This window comes from Benincasa hispida, chromosome 5, assembly GCF_027475165.1.
Source record: "Benincasa hispida cultivar pf3 chromosome 5, pf3_genome.v1.1, whole genome shotgun sequence".
In the NCBI taxonomy this organism is placed as follows: domain Eukaryota; kingdom Viridiplantae; phylum Streptophyta; class Magnoliopsida; order Cucurbitales; family Cucurbitaceae; genus Benincasa; species Benincasa hispida.
This window is the reverse complement of record NC_143482.1, coordinates 7,045,604-7,063,792: the sequence shown is the minus strand read 5'-3', so window position 1 is coordinate 7,063,792 and position 18,189 is coordinate 7,045,604. Positions and strand designations below refer to the sequence as shown.

The following is an 18,189-nucleotide window of genomic DNA, read 5'->3' as shown; positions in this document are numbered from 1 at the left end:
TTGAAGTTTAAAACAGAGTAATTATTCTTCTTCTCTTTCCAGTTTCATCCCACACAAACAAACGTATTATTTCCGTCGCAGACCACATTCAATGTCAAACTATTCCCAAAATCTTCCTTTTTTTTTTTTCTTTAACAAATAAAATTGAGTAAATATAAAGGAATTGATCTAGATTTGCAAATATGACAACAAAAAAGAAAAACCCGATTCTTTACTTTCTTTAAAGTAATAAAAGTGGACAGGTTGCTTCTGTCTCTCTCTCCCATGTAATTTTTTTTTCCTTAACGGTGGTGTTTTGCTTTGATCTTCGGACATAAACAGTTTGCAAAAGCTGAAATATTAGCAATATAGAGTAGACTGCCTAAAAAGCAAGAAAAAACCAGAAGAAAGAGAGACAGAGAGAAGAAAAGAAGAACACTGAAGACAGGCACTGAGTTATTCAATAAACATGGTGGAATTGAAGCGAAAGCAAAAGCAACAGTAACTATTCCAGAATAAAAAACAACCCCTCTTCTCTTTTCTGGGAGAAAATAAAGAAAAAGAATCTCTTTGGTAAGTTCTTTGATCCTTTCATATTTCTCTGTAGCTCTTAACGGTTGACAATCATTAAAGTGTTTCTTGTTTTCTTTTTCCTCCATAATGTGTGAAATTTCTGGTGTTAATCAATCAGGTTTATTACACAAACCACTGAGTTGAAGAAGAAGATTAATGAACATAACCCATTATGTTCCTCAGGTACTTATCACTCTCTTTTTGACCTTTGGGCAGTCTCGGTTCTCTTTCTTCTTCAAGATTTCTCCTCACCTGCAACTTTTTTTCTGCTAAATTGAGTATGGAAGAAGCTAACTTCTGGGTTTCATTTCTTTTTGAAAACTTGCTTCAGATAACAAGGCAGCCAGTGAGAATGGCTTGATCCAGTCCAGGATTCCTATTATTGGGCTCGAATGGTTGTGGTTCACATTTTCCAGACTCTGAGTCAAAATTTCCATCTGGGTTGAGTCACAAGAGTGGTGCAAGGCGTGGGGTGGGGAATCCATGGAAACCCCCTCGGCTTCAGATTCAAAGCGCTCGTATTCTTGGTGGTGGGATAGCCACATTAGCCCAAAGACTTCTAAATGGCTTCAAGAAAATCTTTCAGGTACCCTTTTCTTTTTGTCTCTGGAAGTGCAATTTTGTAATCTGAGCATCAAAAACTTTTGCTCCTTTTGTCGTTTTTTGTGTCCTATGGCCTTTGTTTTTTGGCAGTTCTGGCTCTATCAATGAGTACTCATTCCAATTCTTCTATGTTCTTGACAGACATGGATGAAAAAATCAAGCAGATGATCAAGGTTATTGAAGAAGATGCAGATTCCTTTGCAAAGAGGGCTGAGATGTATTATAAAAAGCGTCCGGAGCTTATGAAACTAGTTGAAGAGTTTTACCGGGCATACCGAGCGTTGGCTGAAAGATACGATCACGCAACCGTAGTGATTCACCAGGCTCATCGAACAATGGCTGAAGCTTTTCCTAATCATATATCCATTGGTCACCCTGATGATAGTTCTGTTGCGTCTACTTCTGATGCTAATTTTCGTACACCTGAGAAATCATCCCATATATGCACCTCGTTTGATTTCGACACCATGGAATCAGATGCTTTCAACTTACCTTCATTTCCGGCTTGCACTGGGGAAAAAAATAAAGCTTCCAGCAAAGGCTCCAATTTGATGACAAGGGAGAAGTGGTTGAAGGATCTTAATGAGTTGTTTAACTCAGGAGCAGCCAAGAACCTTTTGAAATTTGAAGATGGGACGGCGAGAAAAGGTCTCAATTTTCATGATCTCGATCCCAAAGAAGAGAATATACAAAATAATGGGAGCCTTGATATTAAAAATCAAGTATATGTTGAGTCTGAAAGGGTGGACAAAGCTGAGACTGAAATTTTATCCTTAAAGAATTCCCTTGCTAAATTAGAAGCTGAAAAGGAAGTAGGTTTGGTTCAGTATAACAACAGTCTACAGCGGTTGTCTAAATTAGAGTCTGAAGTCTCTCGAACGCAAGAAGACTCAAGGAGTTTAAACGAAAGAGCTGGTAAGGCAGAGACTGAGGTTCTGATTTTGAAAGAGTCTCTTGCCAAACTAGAGACTGAAAGAGAAACCAGTCTTTTAAGATACCAGCAATGTTTGGATAAGTTATCTACTTTACAAGACAGCATCTTGTGTGTTCAAAAGAATGTTGAAAATACTGAGAGAGCAAGTAAAGCTGAAACTGAAGTTGAAAGACTAAAATGGGAAATTTCAAGAGTTGAGTCTCAAAGAGAAGCTGCCCTTGTCCAATACAGGGAATCTTCTGATATAATTTTAAACTTAGAGGAAAGAGTAGTTCATGCAGAAGAGGATGCTAGAAGGTACAAAGTGCAATCCGATGAAGCTCAGATCGAAGTTTTAGCTATTAGAGAAGCGCTTACACAATTAGTTGAAGAAACAAAAGCTGCTGGTCTCAGGCATCATTTATGTACAGAGAAGATTGCTGGTCTGGAACATCAAATCTCTAATGCACAGGAGGAGCTAGAAAGGCTACAGGATGAAAAGGCTAATGGGGTTGCAAAGTTGAAGGGTGCTGAAGAAAGGTGCCTTCATTTACAGAGATCAAATCAAATTCTTCAATCTGAGTTGGAGTCTATGGTACAGAAGATAGGCTCACAAAGTGTAGAATTAATTGAGAAGCAAAAGGAGTTAGGAAGGCTTTGGGCTTCAATTCAGGATGAGCGTTTGAGATATGTAGAGAACGAAACTGCTTTCAGAAAATTGCAAGAACTGCATTCAAAATCTCAGGAAGAAATCAGATCAATGGCTGAAGATAGCCAGATTCAGGTTCAGACTTTGAAGGATATGGAAACTCGAAATCAAGTACTAGAGGATGAAGTTCAGAAGATTGAGGAGGAGAAAAGGAGCTTGAAGGATCTTAACTTGTCTTCAAAGATGTCGATAAATTGTTTGCGGGATGAGATGTCAAACATGACTACAAATTTGGAAAAACTTGAAGCAAGTCTTGAGTTTCAGCTCAACCAAAAGAATGCTCTTGAGAGAGAAATTTTATGTCTGAAAGAAGAACTTGGCGATCTAAAACAGAAGAATTTGATTATGTTGGAGCAGATTGAGTCTGTTGGCTTTGCTCCCGAGAACTTCGGATCATCTGTGAAAGAATTACGTGATGAGAACTCGAAGATGATAGAGACAATTGAGGTGGAGAAGAGAGAAAAATCAGCTCTTTTGGAGAAATTGAAAGACATGGAAGAACACTGTGAGAAAAATACTCTTCTTGAGACTGCTATCTCAAATTTACATATTGAACTAGAAAGCCAACAGACGAAGGTAAAGGTATTGGAAGAATGCTGTCAACTTCTCTCAGGAGAGAAATCCACTCTTGTGACTGAGAGGGCCTTCCTGTCTTCTCAGTTGCAGATGGCAACTGAAAACTTAGAGAGACAGTCAGAGAAAAACACCCTTCTAGAGAGTTCACTTTCTGATGCAAACCTTGAAAGGAAACAACTTGCTGAAAATGTGGAAAAGCTTCACTGCTTGAACAATGATCTTGAAGAGAAAGTAAGATTATTGGAGGGCAGTCTTGAAGATGTACAGTTGAAAAACTTGCATCTCAGGAAGTCTTTAGAGAGGTCAGAGCAGGAGCTTTTGGAAGCAGAACAGATTCTGATCATGATGCAGAATGAGAAATCAGAGTTGCATAAGAGGGTGAAGGAACTTACCATTATGTGTGAAGAGGCTAAAGCGATCGTAGAAGAGAAAGAGAGCGTAATTGTCAAGCTATCTGGTGATAGCAAACATCTAGCCAGAGAGATAGCATCCCAGCGGGAACTAAACTGTACATTGGAAGTGGAACTTGGAAGAATACAAGAAGATATTAAGCGTCATAAACATAGGGAGAAAAGATTGAGGTGTGAGCTAGTGAAGAAGAGAATGGAGGTTGAGATTTGTGAGACTCAGGCTGATGAACTGTTTGGTGAGCTCCAGATCTCTAATGTTCATGAAATAGTATTCAAGGGAAAGCTTCTTGAGCTCGATGAAGCATATGTGAGCCTCGAAAACAGAAGTAATTACAAAGATGTGAAGACTGAAACTCTGAGAGAGAGAATTAATAACATAACCGATCTAAATGGAGAACTAGGAATTCATTTGGCCAAATATACATCAGCGGTCACATCTTTGAACGATTCTGTATCCTATCTGGAGAATCATACTCTTCTGTGCAGAAAAGCACACAAACATGATAAGCAAGAAGTAAAGGTAATCAATCGTTTATCTGCTTATAAATATTGGATGGCTATGCCCCCCCTCATTTTGCTGGGAGAACTTGTTAATTGCTTGAGAAAATCAGGTGCTTTTTATGTATTTGAAAAGTATAAACTTTCTTTACAGCTTGGTGTAATCAAGTTCAGTATGATCTTAAAATAATATTTAACTGGTTTTTAGTTTGGATTTAAAGTTTGTACTCCTTAATTCCAATAACTAGTCAACTGGAATAGCAACCTTACTCTACTTTGTCATATCACTCGCTATGATCTCATATACTTTCATGCACTATATTGTTTTATTTTTTGGTGTGCAACTTATACTCTCTATTTTCAGGATACTGATTCAGTAAATCATCAGCGTTCTGAGGGCTATCAGCAAAGATATCACGATCTGATTGCAACACTGCACAATGGATCTTTTGAATTGAAGGATTTGCATAGAAGGATTCAGGCTGTGGAAATGGCTGTGATAGAAAAAGTGAAACTTGAGACTCTAGAAAACTTGAACTCCACTGGCAAACAAGAGATGGTAATGAGAAGGGTCGAGGAAGTGGCTTGTGGAAATAGCTTGGTCAGAGAAAATGACCAGACAAGGCCTACTACTCCAAGAAGAGAGATTGAATCTGGAAATGAATTGCAGAGATCAAAGACAAAAGTCTTTGAAGTTAGTGGTGAAATATTGACAAAGGACATCATTCTTGATCAAATGGCCAAATGCTCTAACGGGGCGGACAAGAGAGAAGAGAATTTAGATGCTTACAATCAGATGCTGGAATTATGGGAGGCAACTGATGAGGATGGTAGCATTGATCTCATGGTTTGCAAATCTCAGAACATGGCCACTTCCTCAACTAACTATAACAGATTTGAAGTAGTTAAGGAACAGAATAAACGTCGCTCTACCGACTCATTGGTTGAGAAAGAGGTGGGAGTGGACATATTAGAGACCTCAAGTAGATTGTCAGTTCCTCTCCACAAACGAAAAGAGAGGAAGATTCTTGAAAGACTCGATTCTGACATGCAGAAATTGACAAACCTTCAAATAACCGTTCAAGATTTAATGCGGATTGTGCTTACAAAGCAGAGTAGAAGGAATAGTGCGGCAGAATATGACACCATGAAAGAGCAACTTGAAGAAGTTGAGGCTACTGTTATGAAACTGTTTAATGCCAATTGCAAATTGATGAAGAATGTACAAGATGGCACCCTGTCTTCTGATGGAGCGTCCACAATTGTATCCGATGAAGGTGGAAATGTCCGCAAACGAATAATATCAGCACAAGCAAGAAGAGGGTCCAAAAAAATTGGGCAGCTGCAACTTGAAGTACAGAGGTTACAGTTTTTACTGCTGAAACAAGATGAAGAAAAAGAAAACAAGACTAAGACCAAGATGATCGACCGACCTAAAATTCGCCTGCAGGATTATCTTTACGGTAGCATTAGAAGCAAGAATAAGAACAAGAAAACTGCATTCTGTGGATGCATGCATGCTACAATGTCTCCAAGTCCAACAATAGGTGAATGGGGCTATTCAACTTCATTGGTAGGTAACCAACATAGATTACATAACTAAAAACAGTAAGTCTAGACATTCCTTTGAACCGAGTTTCATACTCACGTATTTACTTCTCTTTTCATACAGTAGAGGATCTACCTTTTTCTGTAGCTTTCAGAATATCTTGTACATTTCAACTACCATCTAAATTAGAGGAAGCTATTCTGACATGGGATTTGCTTCCGGTTGGCCACATCCATCTTCTATATCATTGATACTCTATATATTTTTTGTTATTGCTATTAATAAGAAGATTAGTTAACCTTTTCAATTATAATGAAAGAGAACAATACTGGCATCAGAAGATCTTTCAAACTTAATTCTATACATAAGGATGTATTTTATGTTTATCTCTATCTGAGAAATTGTAACATATTCAAGTTAATGTGGTTCTATAAAGTCTCAACTTTCTTAACTCTCACCTATGCTTCTAGCACTATAAAGTCAAAACTGAAATGAAAAAATAGTTGAAAGAATAGGAGAATGACTGAAATTTGTTGACATCTATAAACACAAGGGGCCAGCTCTAAAGACAAGACCTTTTGACAAAGCAAGTTTATTTTGAGCCACCCGAACCTTATGACCGATGAGAAAGCCATTTAAAGTAAAGCAAGTCTATAGAGCCAAGACAAGAGACATCCATCCCAAGGCATCCCAATTTTGAAGTCATGGAATCTTGTATATTTTGTGCTGCCTGATTTTGATGCAAAAAGGACTAATTTTGAACAAGAATCTACCTATACTCTCTTTATCTTATCCTACTTTTTTATTAGGAGGATTTCACAAGACCACAAATATGAAGACAGATATTATGAGAGAAAAAAAAACAAACACATTTTTATAATACCAAATTCATTCAAGGGCCATAAATCCAACCAAGTAAAAGAATCTTGTGAAGTTGCTTCTTTGAAATTTTGTTTTCTTGGATCCTGCTTCATAAGTATCTTCTTTAAGTTTTCTTTCCCGAGTCCCTTCTTTGATTTCTACCTTTTGATATCACTTTTGAAAGGTTTTTTGAAAACTACCTTTCTAGTTTTCAAAATTTGAACAAGAGCTTAAAAGCTTTTTCAAGATGTAGACTACCAAAAAGAAAATTTTGATAAACAAGCATACTGTTTCAAAAACAGAACAGTAGAATAAAAAAACCATCAGTATCACTAAACGCCCTTAAATGTGGAATTAGACTAAACTAACATGTGAATTAGATAAATGTCCAACCGCAATCTTAACTTTATCGCAGTTCACTTTCTGCTGTAATTTATTACAGCAATTTTGGACCATTTTCCTGCCTGAATTATTTGTCTTCTTGTAGTTAACTCTACATCTGATTCTCATTTATCTAAATATAATGGTCAGAAAATGAATTATTAACTTTCTTAAAGCTAGATTAATCATTCTTGTCCTTGAAAATCAAATAGCCTTTGCCAGTATCCATTTCATTTTCCAACTGAGGACCACAGGAAAATTTTTTGTGTGTTCTTTACTTCTTTAACTACTCCAATATAATCTTCTTCAAACAGCATCTGTAATGGAAGATTATTTCTTTTAATGTTTTTCATGCTCCAACATACAAATCTTCCTATCACTGTAATAATTTTTAAAAAAGGCTGCTGTTTTTACCACGCCCTGTGACACCTATTTCTGGTTTCATTCAGACATTGGAATCTCAGAATGTCTCTCTTAATTCCGATAATATAGACAGAGTTTCAGAATTCACTTTGGCTTTTTTTGCAGACTCTTCTCTTTCTCACTCCATAGAGACGTCATCAGCCATTCCCTCTCAAAGCTCTTTTCTTCAATATACTGCTCATTTCAAACTAAAAATTCTTCAAAGAATCTAAGCAACAACCAGAATCTAACGGAGAAACTGTTGGAAATAGCACTCAAAATTTTAACTTTTCATAAATAGCAATTTTCTTGGCCAATTATTTTAATGGATCATCTCCGTGCATCTCAGGATAGATATCGAGACCAAAATAAAATTTTAACTTTTTAAATGACACATCTAATCCGATTTTTTTTTTTTTAACTTTGTGGAATCTTGACGATAAAGCCAATACAGACTGTTATTCTTATGTAATCTTCCTCCAAATCTTAATCTTGGAGATATTAAATAGAGAAATCGGAAAGAGTGTGTGACGGATGGGGGATTTGAATTAGGAATAGAGAATTTGAAAAAGATTACATACTGAATATTTGAGAAAGATTATGTAAGATTTGGGGAAGACGTACATAACAACGGTTGGTTCCCTTCGAATCGATGGTTTGAATATGTTATCAATAAAAGTGTTATTCGTGAAAGATGAAAAACTTTGAGGGCTATTTCTGACCATTACCCAATCTCATGCCATTGCGGGCCATGATATTTCTAGATTTGAAGTTTAGTGCTTAGAAAGTGAAACTAAGAACAGACAGTACAATTCCCTTCTTCCAATCCCAATAGTAGAACCATGGCTTTGTGATTGAGTTATTACTGTTTGAAAGATTTCAAAACACTGGCTTCTTGTTGCAACTTCTTTTCTTAAACACAAAACAACCATTTGGTTCTGTGGGCTGAGCAGTTTCAACAGTCTCTAAATGGAATATACATATCAGAAATAGTTGTAACATTCTAACATATGATATGACCAAGCAAAATCTGCTACTTCAAAGCTTCTGTCTTTTTTTTTCCTTTTCTTTTCCAGGAAGAAGGAAAAATGAAAATTTTGAAAATGGGTTGAAAGGAAAACATCAAGAAATCAATAGCAATGTTATTCATTCCAAGTTCTGTTAAACAAAACACCACCAAGGAATGATTAAATCCTACTTAAAGAACCTATAAACAGACAAAAAGAATGTTTTGTTTGAGAAACTTAATATGATCAAGTCTTGATGGGAATGATGACACAAGAGAAGAAAGAAATTCTTTTTGGGGATTTTCACAACTCTATTATGAACATCCATCTTCTTTTTCTTTTTAATTTACATGGGTCTAGAGTCTGTCATAGCCACAGCCATTGCCAATAACAAAATTTGTAATAACATAAAAGAGCAACAAAACAATAGAATAGTAAAACATGTCTAAATGACCATAGAGAAAATGAGGCAAAAGGAATAAAGGTGTTTCCTTTTTGTTCAAAAGCAAAGAACTAAGAAACAAAACCACTTTCAGTAAAGAAATAAAATAAAAATTGCCCATTTTTTTTCATTTTTCCATCTCTCATCTCTCTTCTGAGCTTTGATCTAAGAAGGGGCAGAAAAATTATGAAAAGTGAGTGGGGAAATACACAGAGAAGAAGGCTGATCTGATGATGAAGATGGTACAAACAGGCACGCGGATTGTAGCATAGGTCACTCTCCATTTCTTCATCTTCAACAGCTTTGTCATTCAAAGGCTGAAGAGTGGGATCACCCACAATTTTGTCTCAACCTTATAACATGTCTCCTTAGGACATTGCCAACACCTATGACAATGTAGCCAAAAATGTAATTCCTTCACGTTCACACTTCGGAAACTATTCGAGAATTCACCGCAGGCAATGTTGAAATGCCTTGAATCTGTAATAAACCAAGCAAAAGTCTAAATTACATATAACGAATTATTTACAATTTCAAACTTAAGATTTGGAAGAATGTTATATATAAACTCTCTAATCCTATTGACACCCTCCCATTACGTGTGAATGTAGCTAACACATTGTTCGTGAACCACGTAAAGGTCTGAGTTGGTTTTTACTATTCACGTTTCTACGTTTTCTTTCTTTGTCGATTTTGTTTCTACCACAACAAACAATGTGGCTTGAAAATTATTCGAGAAAGTTGCCACAAACAATGTTGGAATACATTGAATTTGTAATCTATCACTCTGGAGGACCAAGCACAAGATTTAGATTATATGTGCATTATATTTTATTTTTTTAGTTTTGGACCTACGATTTAGAGGGATGCTATATATAAACTCTATAATCCTCTTGTCACTCTCCCTTTACTCGTAGACATAGTTAAGACACTGTTACTAAACCACGTGTGTCGATCTTTACTGTTTATATCTTTATATTTTTTTTTTGCTTGTCAATTTTATTTTTGTCATAACAATGTGAGTGGTAATTTTCAAAAGAGACAAACTGTGATAGTTTTATTGAATAATTTTTACCGAAAGAATTTGGATCCATATTTGAGAAGTGGGCCAAATTTGTAGCAGAAGTTGATGGGATGTGTTTGTGTTGAACTTGAAACTTTGAAATGGGTTTGTGGTGGTTTATTTCAAACATTGGAAGAGAGAAGGATAAGAAAATAAATGATTGATTTGGGATCCCGGGACATTTCCAAAAAGAAAACAATGGAATTTCACTCATTTTAATGAAAATCCACTTTCTTTGGTCAACTTTATCATTATATCAACATTATTCCTTTTCTTTCTTTATTTTAAAAGGATTCATAGTGATTGATAGGAGGCTATAAAGTCTTTAGATTTAGAATGTTCATACAAATCATTCATCATCTCTTTTAATCTTCACTATTCCCAATTTAAGCTCAAGTGTTAATTAGTTTTTAGTTTGAATATTAGAAAAAAAAAAATTGAGTCTCAAAATAGTGCGACAGTCACTTAAAACGACCTGAAACTCGAACATAACTCCACCATTCTAGATCACAACTACACTCATTTAAAGTCTTGATCTATCTAAAATTCAAATGGATATTTACTCCAAAAATAATTCTGCAACATTTATGAAAGATCAAGATTAATGTTGCAACTTTGGAAAGATTAGGAGTATTTTTTATAATTTGGTTTTTTTTTTTTTTCGAGAAAGAAGAAAATTATTCACTACTTGAATCTTTTGGCCAATTTTGTTGGGATCCCATTTCTTACCTTACAATCTATCTTGCAACCTAGCATATAGGTTATATTGTATACACTTGCAATAATTCCATCTTGTGACCTATATTAAAGTCATTTCTCTTCTTGACATTTATTTTACAACTATCTCAAAGTCATCTTGCATTTTATTTTACAGCTCATTTCACAATTTTCTTTTTTTAAAAAAAGTGGTTGCTAGTTCGATATGAGTTAATCTCGGTTAAATTGGCTCAAAAAATCATTAACTAATTCTATAATTAAAATTTGATTATTATCTATATTAAAAAAATATCGCTTTTCTGGTACAAAAGGAGTAAGCGACAAGAGATTTGAACCACAATTTTTTTTTTGTATTAACACATTTATATGTCATTTAAACTATACTTCTTTTAGCTGAACATCATAAAATAATGTTTCACAATATTAATAATGAGTACTATATATATAAAAGAAAGGGTTTGTTCCCCACATGATGTGTGAATAAATGAGGTTACTTGCCATCCAAAGAGACATAAATCACAAAAACAGCAAAGGTTTCACTATATGATCAAAAAAAAATTTTTGTTCCATAATGGGGTAATTGAGTTCTACCTTTTTCTAATACAATGATGCATTACTTTGCTTAAAGTAGATTACTTTCTCCCTAAACTGGCAAATCTCTCATCTGGGTTCATCTCAATAATATTACTTTGCTTAAATGTATCACCTTTTTTTCTTTTTCTTTTTCATTCCCTTTGAAAAATATACTTTCCATTTTGTTTGATCTTCATTTTCATCTTTTCTCTCTCTTTATTACATTATGTTGGAAAAAAAACCAATTAAATTTACAATAATTTTTATATTCATTTTGCTGGCTGAAAAAGAAAAAAAGAAAAAAAATTAAAGTTAACAAATACACAACATTATATCATTCTAAATCATGTGTTGATTTTAAAATCATATTTAGATTCCTATTCCTAAACATTGAAACATTCTACTTGAATTCGCTAACCTATTATAAAAAAAATAACCAAACTTTCCAATAAATCTCCAATGATATGAGACTTTATTTTTTGTTTTACCTAAAAGGCTTCATATTGATAGAAATAGTTGTCATTACTTATATATACCTATATTGATCATCTTATTTAACCAATGCAGTATTTTGGTCGTACTTCAACAATCTTCTCCTTGAATGAAGGAGCACCAACGTCTCCTCTCAAACAGTCATCCATTCGTGTTTACTCTCAAGTAATCACTTTTAATCAGATCAACTCCTCTTCGCGAAAGATCATTCCCTGTTTGATTAGCTCAACCACGAACTACGATGACTATATCACCAAAGCACGACTCAACTATGTGTAAGAGACATAACTCTGATACCACTTAAATTAAAGTTTGTGGACTGAAATAAAATATTTTCAAAATAGAATACTTGGAAATTTATAAAATTATTATAAAACTTTGATATTGTAACAAACTTTCATGTTTTCGAGTATATATAATGTTTGTTTATACATTTTTTAAGTTTATTTATGTTATTAAGAGACTAATTGATGCCAAATTGAACATATATATCTTTAATCAAGAGATTAAATATTCAAATTTTATTAAAAAAAAAAAAATCTAGTCATTCATTCAAAGGATTCTCATTGTATAGTTGATTGGATTCCTTGTCCAAACCTCCTTTTGTAAGTAGCATGAATTTGAGGGAATGTAAAGGACATAGTAACTACTTTTTTTAACAATCCAGTAGTGGGACTATCTTCATTATTTATTTTCTATTTTTGAAAATTTTATTAGTGGTTGTTATCATACATAATTTTACATTATAATATACATATAAAGACAAAATAAATGCAAAACACTAAAAAAAAAAATTGATATATGTGTTATCCTGATCTTTAATTTTGTATCATTTTCTCAACAACAAAAGCAATTATAAGTGGGGTTAGATGATCCCAAATTGTCATTTTCTATCATTATAATAATTATAAATGTGAAAAAAATGCAAAAGGGTATCAAATGAAACCATAGAAGCAAGGAATATATGATTAAAGGTGAAAGATACATGATAGAGATGTAATTTAAGGTGAGTGTATATATATAATATATAACATATATAATATATAGAGGGAGCCACTCAACTTTTTGACTTGGCCAAAGTTCATTTTGTGAAAGACTCTTGGGGATGTGTGCATTTGGCCATTAGCTTCTCTTTCTCCTTCTCTTTCTCCTTCTCTTTTTCTTTTTCTTTTTCTTTTTCTAAAGGAAGAAGGCTAATGAGTATCATCTCATTTAAAGCTCTATTTCACAATCCTTCAATTATTTCTTGAATATTCTGCAACCCTCAACGATTAATATCTTACCCTTTCTCCAACATCCTTTTTATTAGTAGGACATGAGATCACTACAATAATTAAATTAGTTTTTCTTTAATAATTCACATTACCTTCCTTTACTATAATAATTAAATCAGTTTTTTTTAATAATTTGCATTACCTTCCTTTAAATCAAAAGCCAAATATCTTACTTCACAATCATCTTGTTAAAAAAAAAAGAAGTTAAATTATATATACAAAATAATCCTAACATTTATATTCTTTCAAAAATTACAATATTACATTAACATTTCATAAACATTTCAAAGATACCTTTATTAGAATATCGTAAAGAAATTGAAATCTAAAACAACATTGTAGTCCAAATTTTTATTTTAGATCTAATCATTCTTTTTTAGATCAATTAACATTAACCTTCTGATAAGTTTCTAACTCAAAGGTAGTTTTAATTAAATTTAAATATTACTTTGATCCTATACTTCTTGGTTCATTTTGGTATTTATACTTTCAAAGTGTTCATTTTGGTCCATATACTCTCAAATTGGTTTATTTTGATTCCGGATGTTAATTTTGGTCATTGTACTTTTAATTTTTTAATTTTTGTCATTATACTTTTAAAAAAATGAAAATTTTTATTCCTTCCTTTTCAATTTTGTTTCATGTCTAAAGATCAAAATATCAATATTTGAAAGTTTAAGAACCAAAAAGAATAAAAAGTGAAAGTATAATAACTAAAATGAACATTTTAAAAATAGAGAGACAAAGATGAACCAAACTTAACTAAATTGAAACAAAAAGTATGGAAACAAAATAATATTTAAACCTTTTAATTGCATCATTTGAAATTATATATATATATTTGGAAAACCTACATCTTGAGAAAAGAAGATTAGTGAATAAACCCAATACTTTTCAATCTCATAAACAGAGTAAAGCTTAGCTTTGCTTTACTTACATCAAGAGAGTGAAAAACTTTATCTTTTTTCTTCTTCTTCTTTTGAGTGTTAAAATTACCTCTATATATCTTTTTCTTTGAAGGCACATGCAAAATTTGACTAGGGTATACCCCACATCTATTCCCTATTTGACCATGAACAAAGATTAAATCCCTTTTATAAGGTTAAAGCCCAAAGGCAGAGCATAAACCACAACCTCCTACACTCTGTTTTCTTCAATTCAAATTTCTCTCTTCACTTCTTCACTATTTTTAGAGTTCAATGGATGATTCTTACTCATTGAAAGCCTGTAGAACTCATTTACCAGAAAGCCCAAGAGCTCCCATGGAGTTCCTCTCTCGCTCATGGAGTGCCTCTGCTCTTGAAGTCTCAAAAGCTTTAGCCCCTCCTCCTTCAATGCCTATGCCCGTGCCTTTGCCTCCAAAATCCGCTAGTGGGTCTTCCTGTACGACTTCGTCTATACCCGAAGACGTCACCGGCGAGTTCGAAGAGTTCCCTGTTCTTCACGGCAATGGAAATCACTTCTCTTTCTCTTCTTCCGCTACTTCTCAGCTCGTGCTTGATCGCATTATGTCACAGTCCGTCAGAGAGGTCACAAAATTCAATCACAATAATAATAACCAAATTTCTGTTTGGAATTGATTCTGGGTCTTTCTGAAATTTTGGGTTTGTTTTGATCTGTTTTTTTGACAGGAAGTGTCGCCGTTGACGTCCGGGAGGCTTTCACATAGCAGCGGACCTTTGAACGGTGGGTCTTTGACGGAAACAGATAGCCCGCCGGTGTCGCCGTCCGATGAATTCGACGACGTCGTTAAGGTAGCAAACAAATCTCTGTAGAATTTCGAATGTAGGAGACAATCACTCTGTTTTTTTCTCTGTGTTCCTCTGTTACTAGCAGCCTTGTGTTTCGCACTCTGCAGTGTGTTCTAAGGCAAGTCGCTTGCGTACTTGCTTTTCTGCAGCTTTTTCTTTTAATTATTATTATTTATTATTTATTATTTTTAATTTTTCAAAGAAAATACTTTAAAAATTGTGCATCTTTTTAGAAATTTGTATTTTTTTTTTTTTAAAAAAAAAGAATTAAGGTGTGAACTTCCATAAACTTTATAATTTTACTTCATTTTCTTCTATTATACTTTTAATGTTTTAATTAAATTTCTGTGCTTCTATATTTGCTCATCCCTTTATTTTTTTTAATTAGGTGTGAAATTTATGTTACTCCTATACTTAAAAATTTTTAAACAAAGGTAAAAAAAAAATGAATAGAAGCTTCCAATCTCCATATGCAAAAAAAAAAAAAAAAAAAAAAAAAAAAAAATTATAAATTAAACCCCAACAACATTCAAAATAAAATTTCTTTTTTGGGTCAGGTTTGAAATTTGTAAATATTGATCATAATTTTTGTACTTTTTGTTTAATCTTGCTCTTAACTTTAATTGACTCAAACATTTTCTTTTGGAAGAAACTTGACTTATGAAATTTTAATAGAGATTTGTAAATCTAGTGTTTAAAAAGTACTTTTATAGGTAAAATTTGTAAACAAAGGAGTACAATTTATTTTAGGCTAAATTATATCTAAAAATAGAAAAAATTTCAAAGATAGAGAAAAAGGTATAAACTAGTTATAGAAAAAGCAAAAATATATATATATACACTAATAGACACGGATAGATTTTTAGAGATGATAGACTTGTATCAATTTGTATCATAGACATTGTCACTATATCAATGATAGATTTCTATTAGTTTCTTGATAAACACTGATAGACTTTTATCAATATCTATTAGTGATAGACGTAAAACGGAGAAGGGAAAAGGTTATTAAATTTTGCTATTTGTGCAAATAGTTTCCTTATTTTTTTATTTTTGAAAAAAAAAATCCAAAAAAATATTCTTAAAACTTTACCAATGATTTTAAGGGGGAAAAAACTCTTTCAAAACTCCACTATCAATGTCCTCAAAATATCAGGTTCCAACAAAAATTAAGACAGAGAACAATATAACAGTGACCATGTGCAGTTACTTCAGCCAAAGTTTCATAATAAATCACCCCCACATTATTTGAGGACTTAATTTTCATCTTAAAATTTAGATAATTTCTAAGCTTTAAAACATTTATGAAATATTAATGTTAATATTCCATCTTTTAAAAGTTATTCTTAGAAGGGTAAAGTTACCTCTCTTAAAAACAAATATAAATAAAGTTACCTTCGCCATGGTTAACTACTGAGGCTCTTGTGCAGCAGCAAAAATAGAGAAACTTATGGTCAAACTTTTACCGCATTTGAGTAAACAGTTAAATAGATAGACGGGTAAACTATCTAAATTTTGTGATTTTTAATCTTACGAACATTTACATGAACAAATAATCGTTTTGTTAATGTAAACACTAATTATCTTTGATCTACCTTTATTTGCAGTTCTTTAGAGCAAATCACAGCATTCAGTCCCTTTTCACAAATGGCCGTGCCAGTGCCGGCAATGTTGGCGGAACTACAGGCGGTGGATCAAAGACGGTGGGGAGATGGCTGAAGGACAGAAAAGAGAAGAAAAAAGAAGAACACAGAGCCCACAATGCCCAACTCCACGCTGCTGTTTCGGTTGCTGCAGTAGCTGCTGCAGTGGCAGCTATTGCAGCATTCCAGGCTGCTTCTTCTTCATCAAAGAAGAACGAACATTCCGCAAAGACCGACATGGCGGTGGCCTCAGCCGCCACCTTGGTGGCTGCTCAATGTGTTGAGGCAGCAGAGGCAATGGGGGCTGAAAGAGACCACCTTGCTTCGGTTATTAGCTCTGCCGTTAATGTCAGATCTCATGATGATATCTCTACTCTTACTGCTGCAGCAGCCACAGGTAAGATACTAACAATCTACTTCCATCAATAATAAAGATCTTAACTACAAAACCAGAGTAGATAGAAAAACCGAGGAAGTGACTATAAAAGTTAAAAAATTGAAAAATCATCTTCGTTTTTATAGCTCTACGAGGAGCAGCAACACTAAAGGCAAGAGCATTAAAGGAAGTATGGAATATCTCATCAGTATTACCAGTGGAGAAAGGAGTACCAATGGGTGTTAAAGGCAACAACATTCATCATTCCAACGATGGTCATAACCAAGAACCCGACCTTCATCAACCTGAGAATTTCCTCTTCGCTCACACTCAAGATTTCCTCGCTAGAGGTACCGAGCTCCTCAAGCGCACCCGAAAAGGTAGCTAATTCTCTCAATATGGAAACAACAAAGGGAAAATTTTCAGCATTTGTTTGATGGATTTGGATTGATAATGCAGGGGATCTTCACTGGAAAATAGTATCTGTTTACATTCACCGCACTGGGCAGGTGATGCTGAAGATGAAGAGCAGACATGTTGCCGGAACAATCACAAAAAAGAAGAAGAGTGAGTCTTTTTACCATCTTAGTAACAACTTGGGTGTTGAACTTGAGCCTTAGTGTTAATGTTTGTTTTTGGCACCGCAGACGTGGTGTTGGGTGTATGCAAGAACGTACCGGCATGGCCAGGACGACACTTGTTCGAGGGAGGAGAACAGCGGCGTTACTTCGGATTGAAGACAGAAATGAGAGGCATAGTAGAGTTTGAGTGCAGGAGTCAAAGAGAATATGATCAGTGGACACAAGGCGTTTCAAGGCTTCTTTCAATGGTAGCTGATTCAAAGAACAGATATTAGGAATGTTTTAATGTATTATCTCTTTTGTGACTTAGATAGTTCGTAGTTTAGTTGAAGGTGGTTAGTTCCAATACTCTGACCCGCTCTTGAAAGAATGTACACAGGGAAAGGAGGGGAGGGGCCAGGGGAGATCTGAATCACAATAAAAACCATCGTTTTGGTTAGTATAATTCTTAAGAGAGCTGGGAATTGTGATCTCAGATATCAAATATGTGAAGTTGAACATTGCTTGAATCCAACATGCTAGAGATTTAAGATGAAAAAATTTAAACAAAAGTAAAATGTAGAGACTGATTGAAATCCTGTTATCGTTGAAAACACCCTTGAGAAGATGTAAATTCAAACCAACAAACAATATCATTCGACGAAAGACAATCTCCCATAACTTTTCATTCTTAATTTCGTCTGTCGCTTTATTAACAGCTATTCTTCCTATGGTAAATGCTTTAAGAATGACATAAAACACCATACCAATAAAAAAAACATAACAATACGAGAAGATACAAATCTAATTCGGTTAAGATTAAAATGGTGTGAGACA

General features: G+C 34.0%; 2 protein-coding genes across 2 annotated transcripts; both read left to right on the top strand.

Annotated features, from left to right (window-relative positions):
* The first annotated feature begins 243 nt into the window (after positions 1-243).
* Positions 244-6,039, top strand: LOC120077962 (protein NETWORKED 1D). Its single transcript, XM_039032100.2, has 5 exons — positions 244-552; positions 671-735; positions 884-1,138; positions 1,297-4,283; positions 4,626-6,039. Exons 3-5 carry the CDS (start codon positions 1,036-1,038, stop codon positions 5,862-5,864), a joined length of 4,329 nt encoding a protein of 1,442 aa, XP_038888028.1. The 5' UTR covers positions 244-552; positions 671-735; positions 884-1,035; the 3' UTR covers positions 5,865-6,039.
* Positions 6,040-14,127: 8,088 nt separating this feature from the next.
* Positions 14,128-17,948, top strand: LOC120078193 (VAN3-binding protein-like). The gene is made up of 6 exons (XM_039032417.2): positions 14,128-14,551; positions 14,654-14,776; positions 16,381-16,813; positions 16,939-17,172; positions 17,252-17,359; positions 17,440-17,948. Exons 1-6 carry the CDS (start codon positions 14,222-14,224, stop codon positions 17,646-17,648), a joined length of 1,437 nt encoding a protein of 478 aa, XP_038888345.1. The 5' UTR covers positions 14,128-14,221; the 3' UTR covers positions 17,649-17,948.
* Positions 17,949-18,189: the final 241 nt, after the last annotated feature.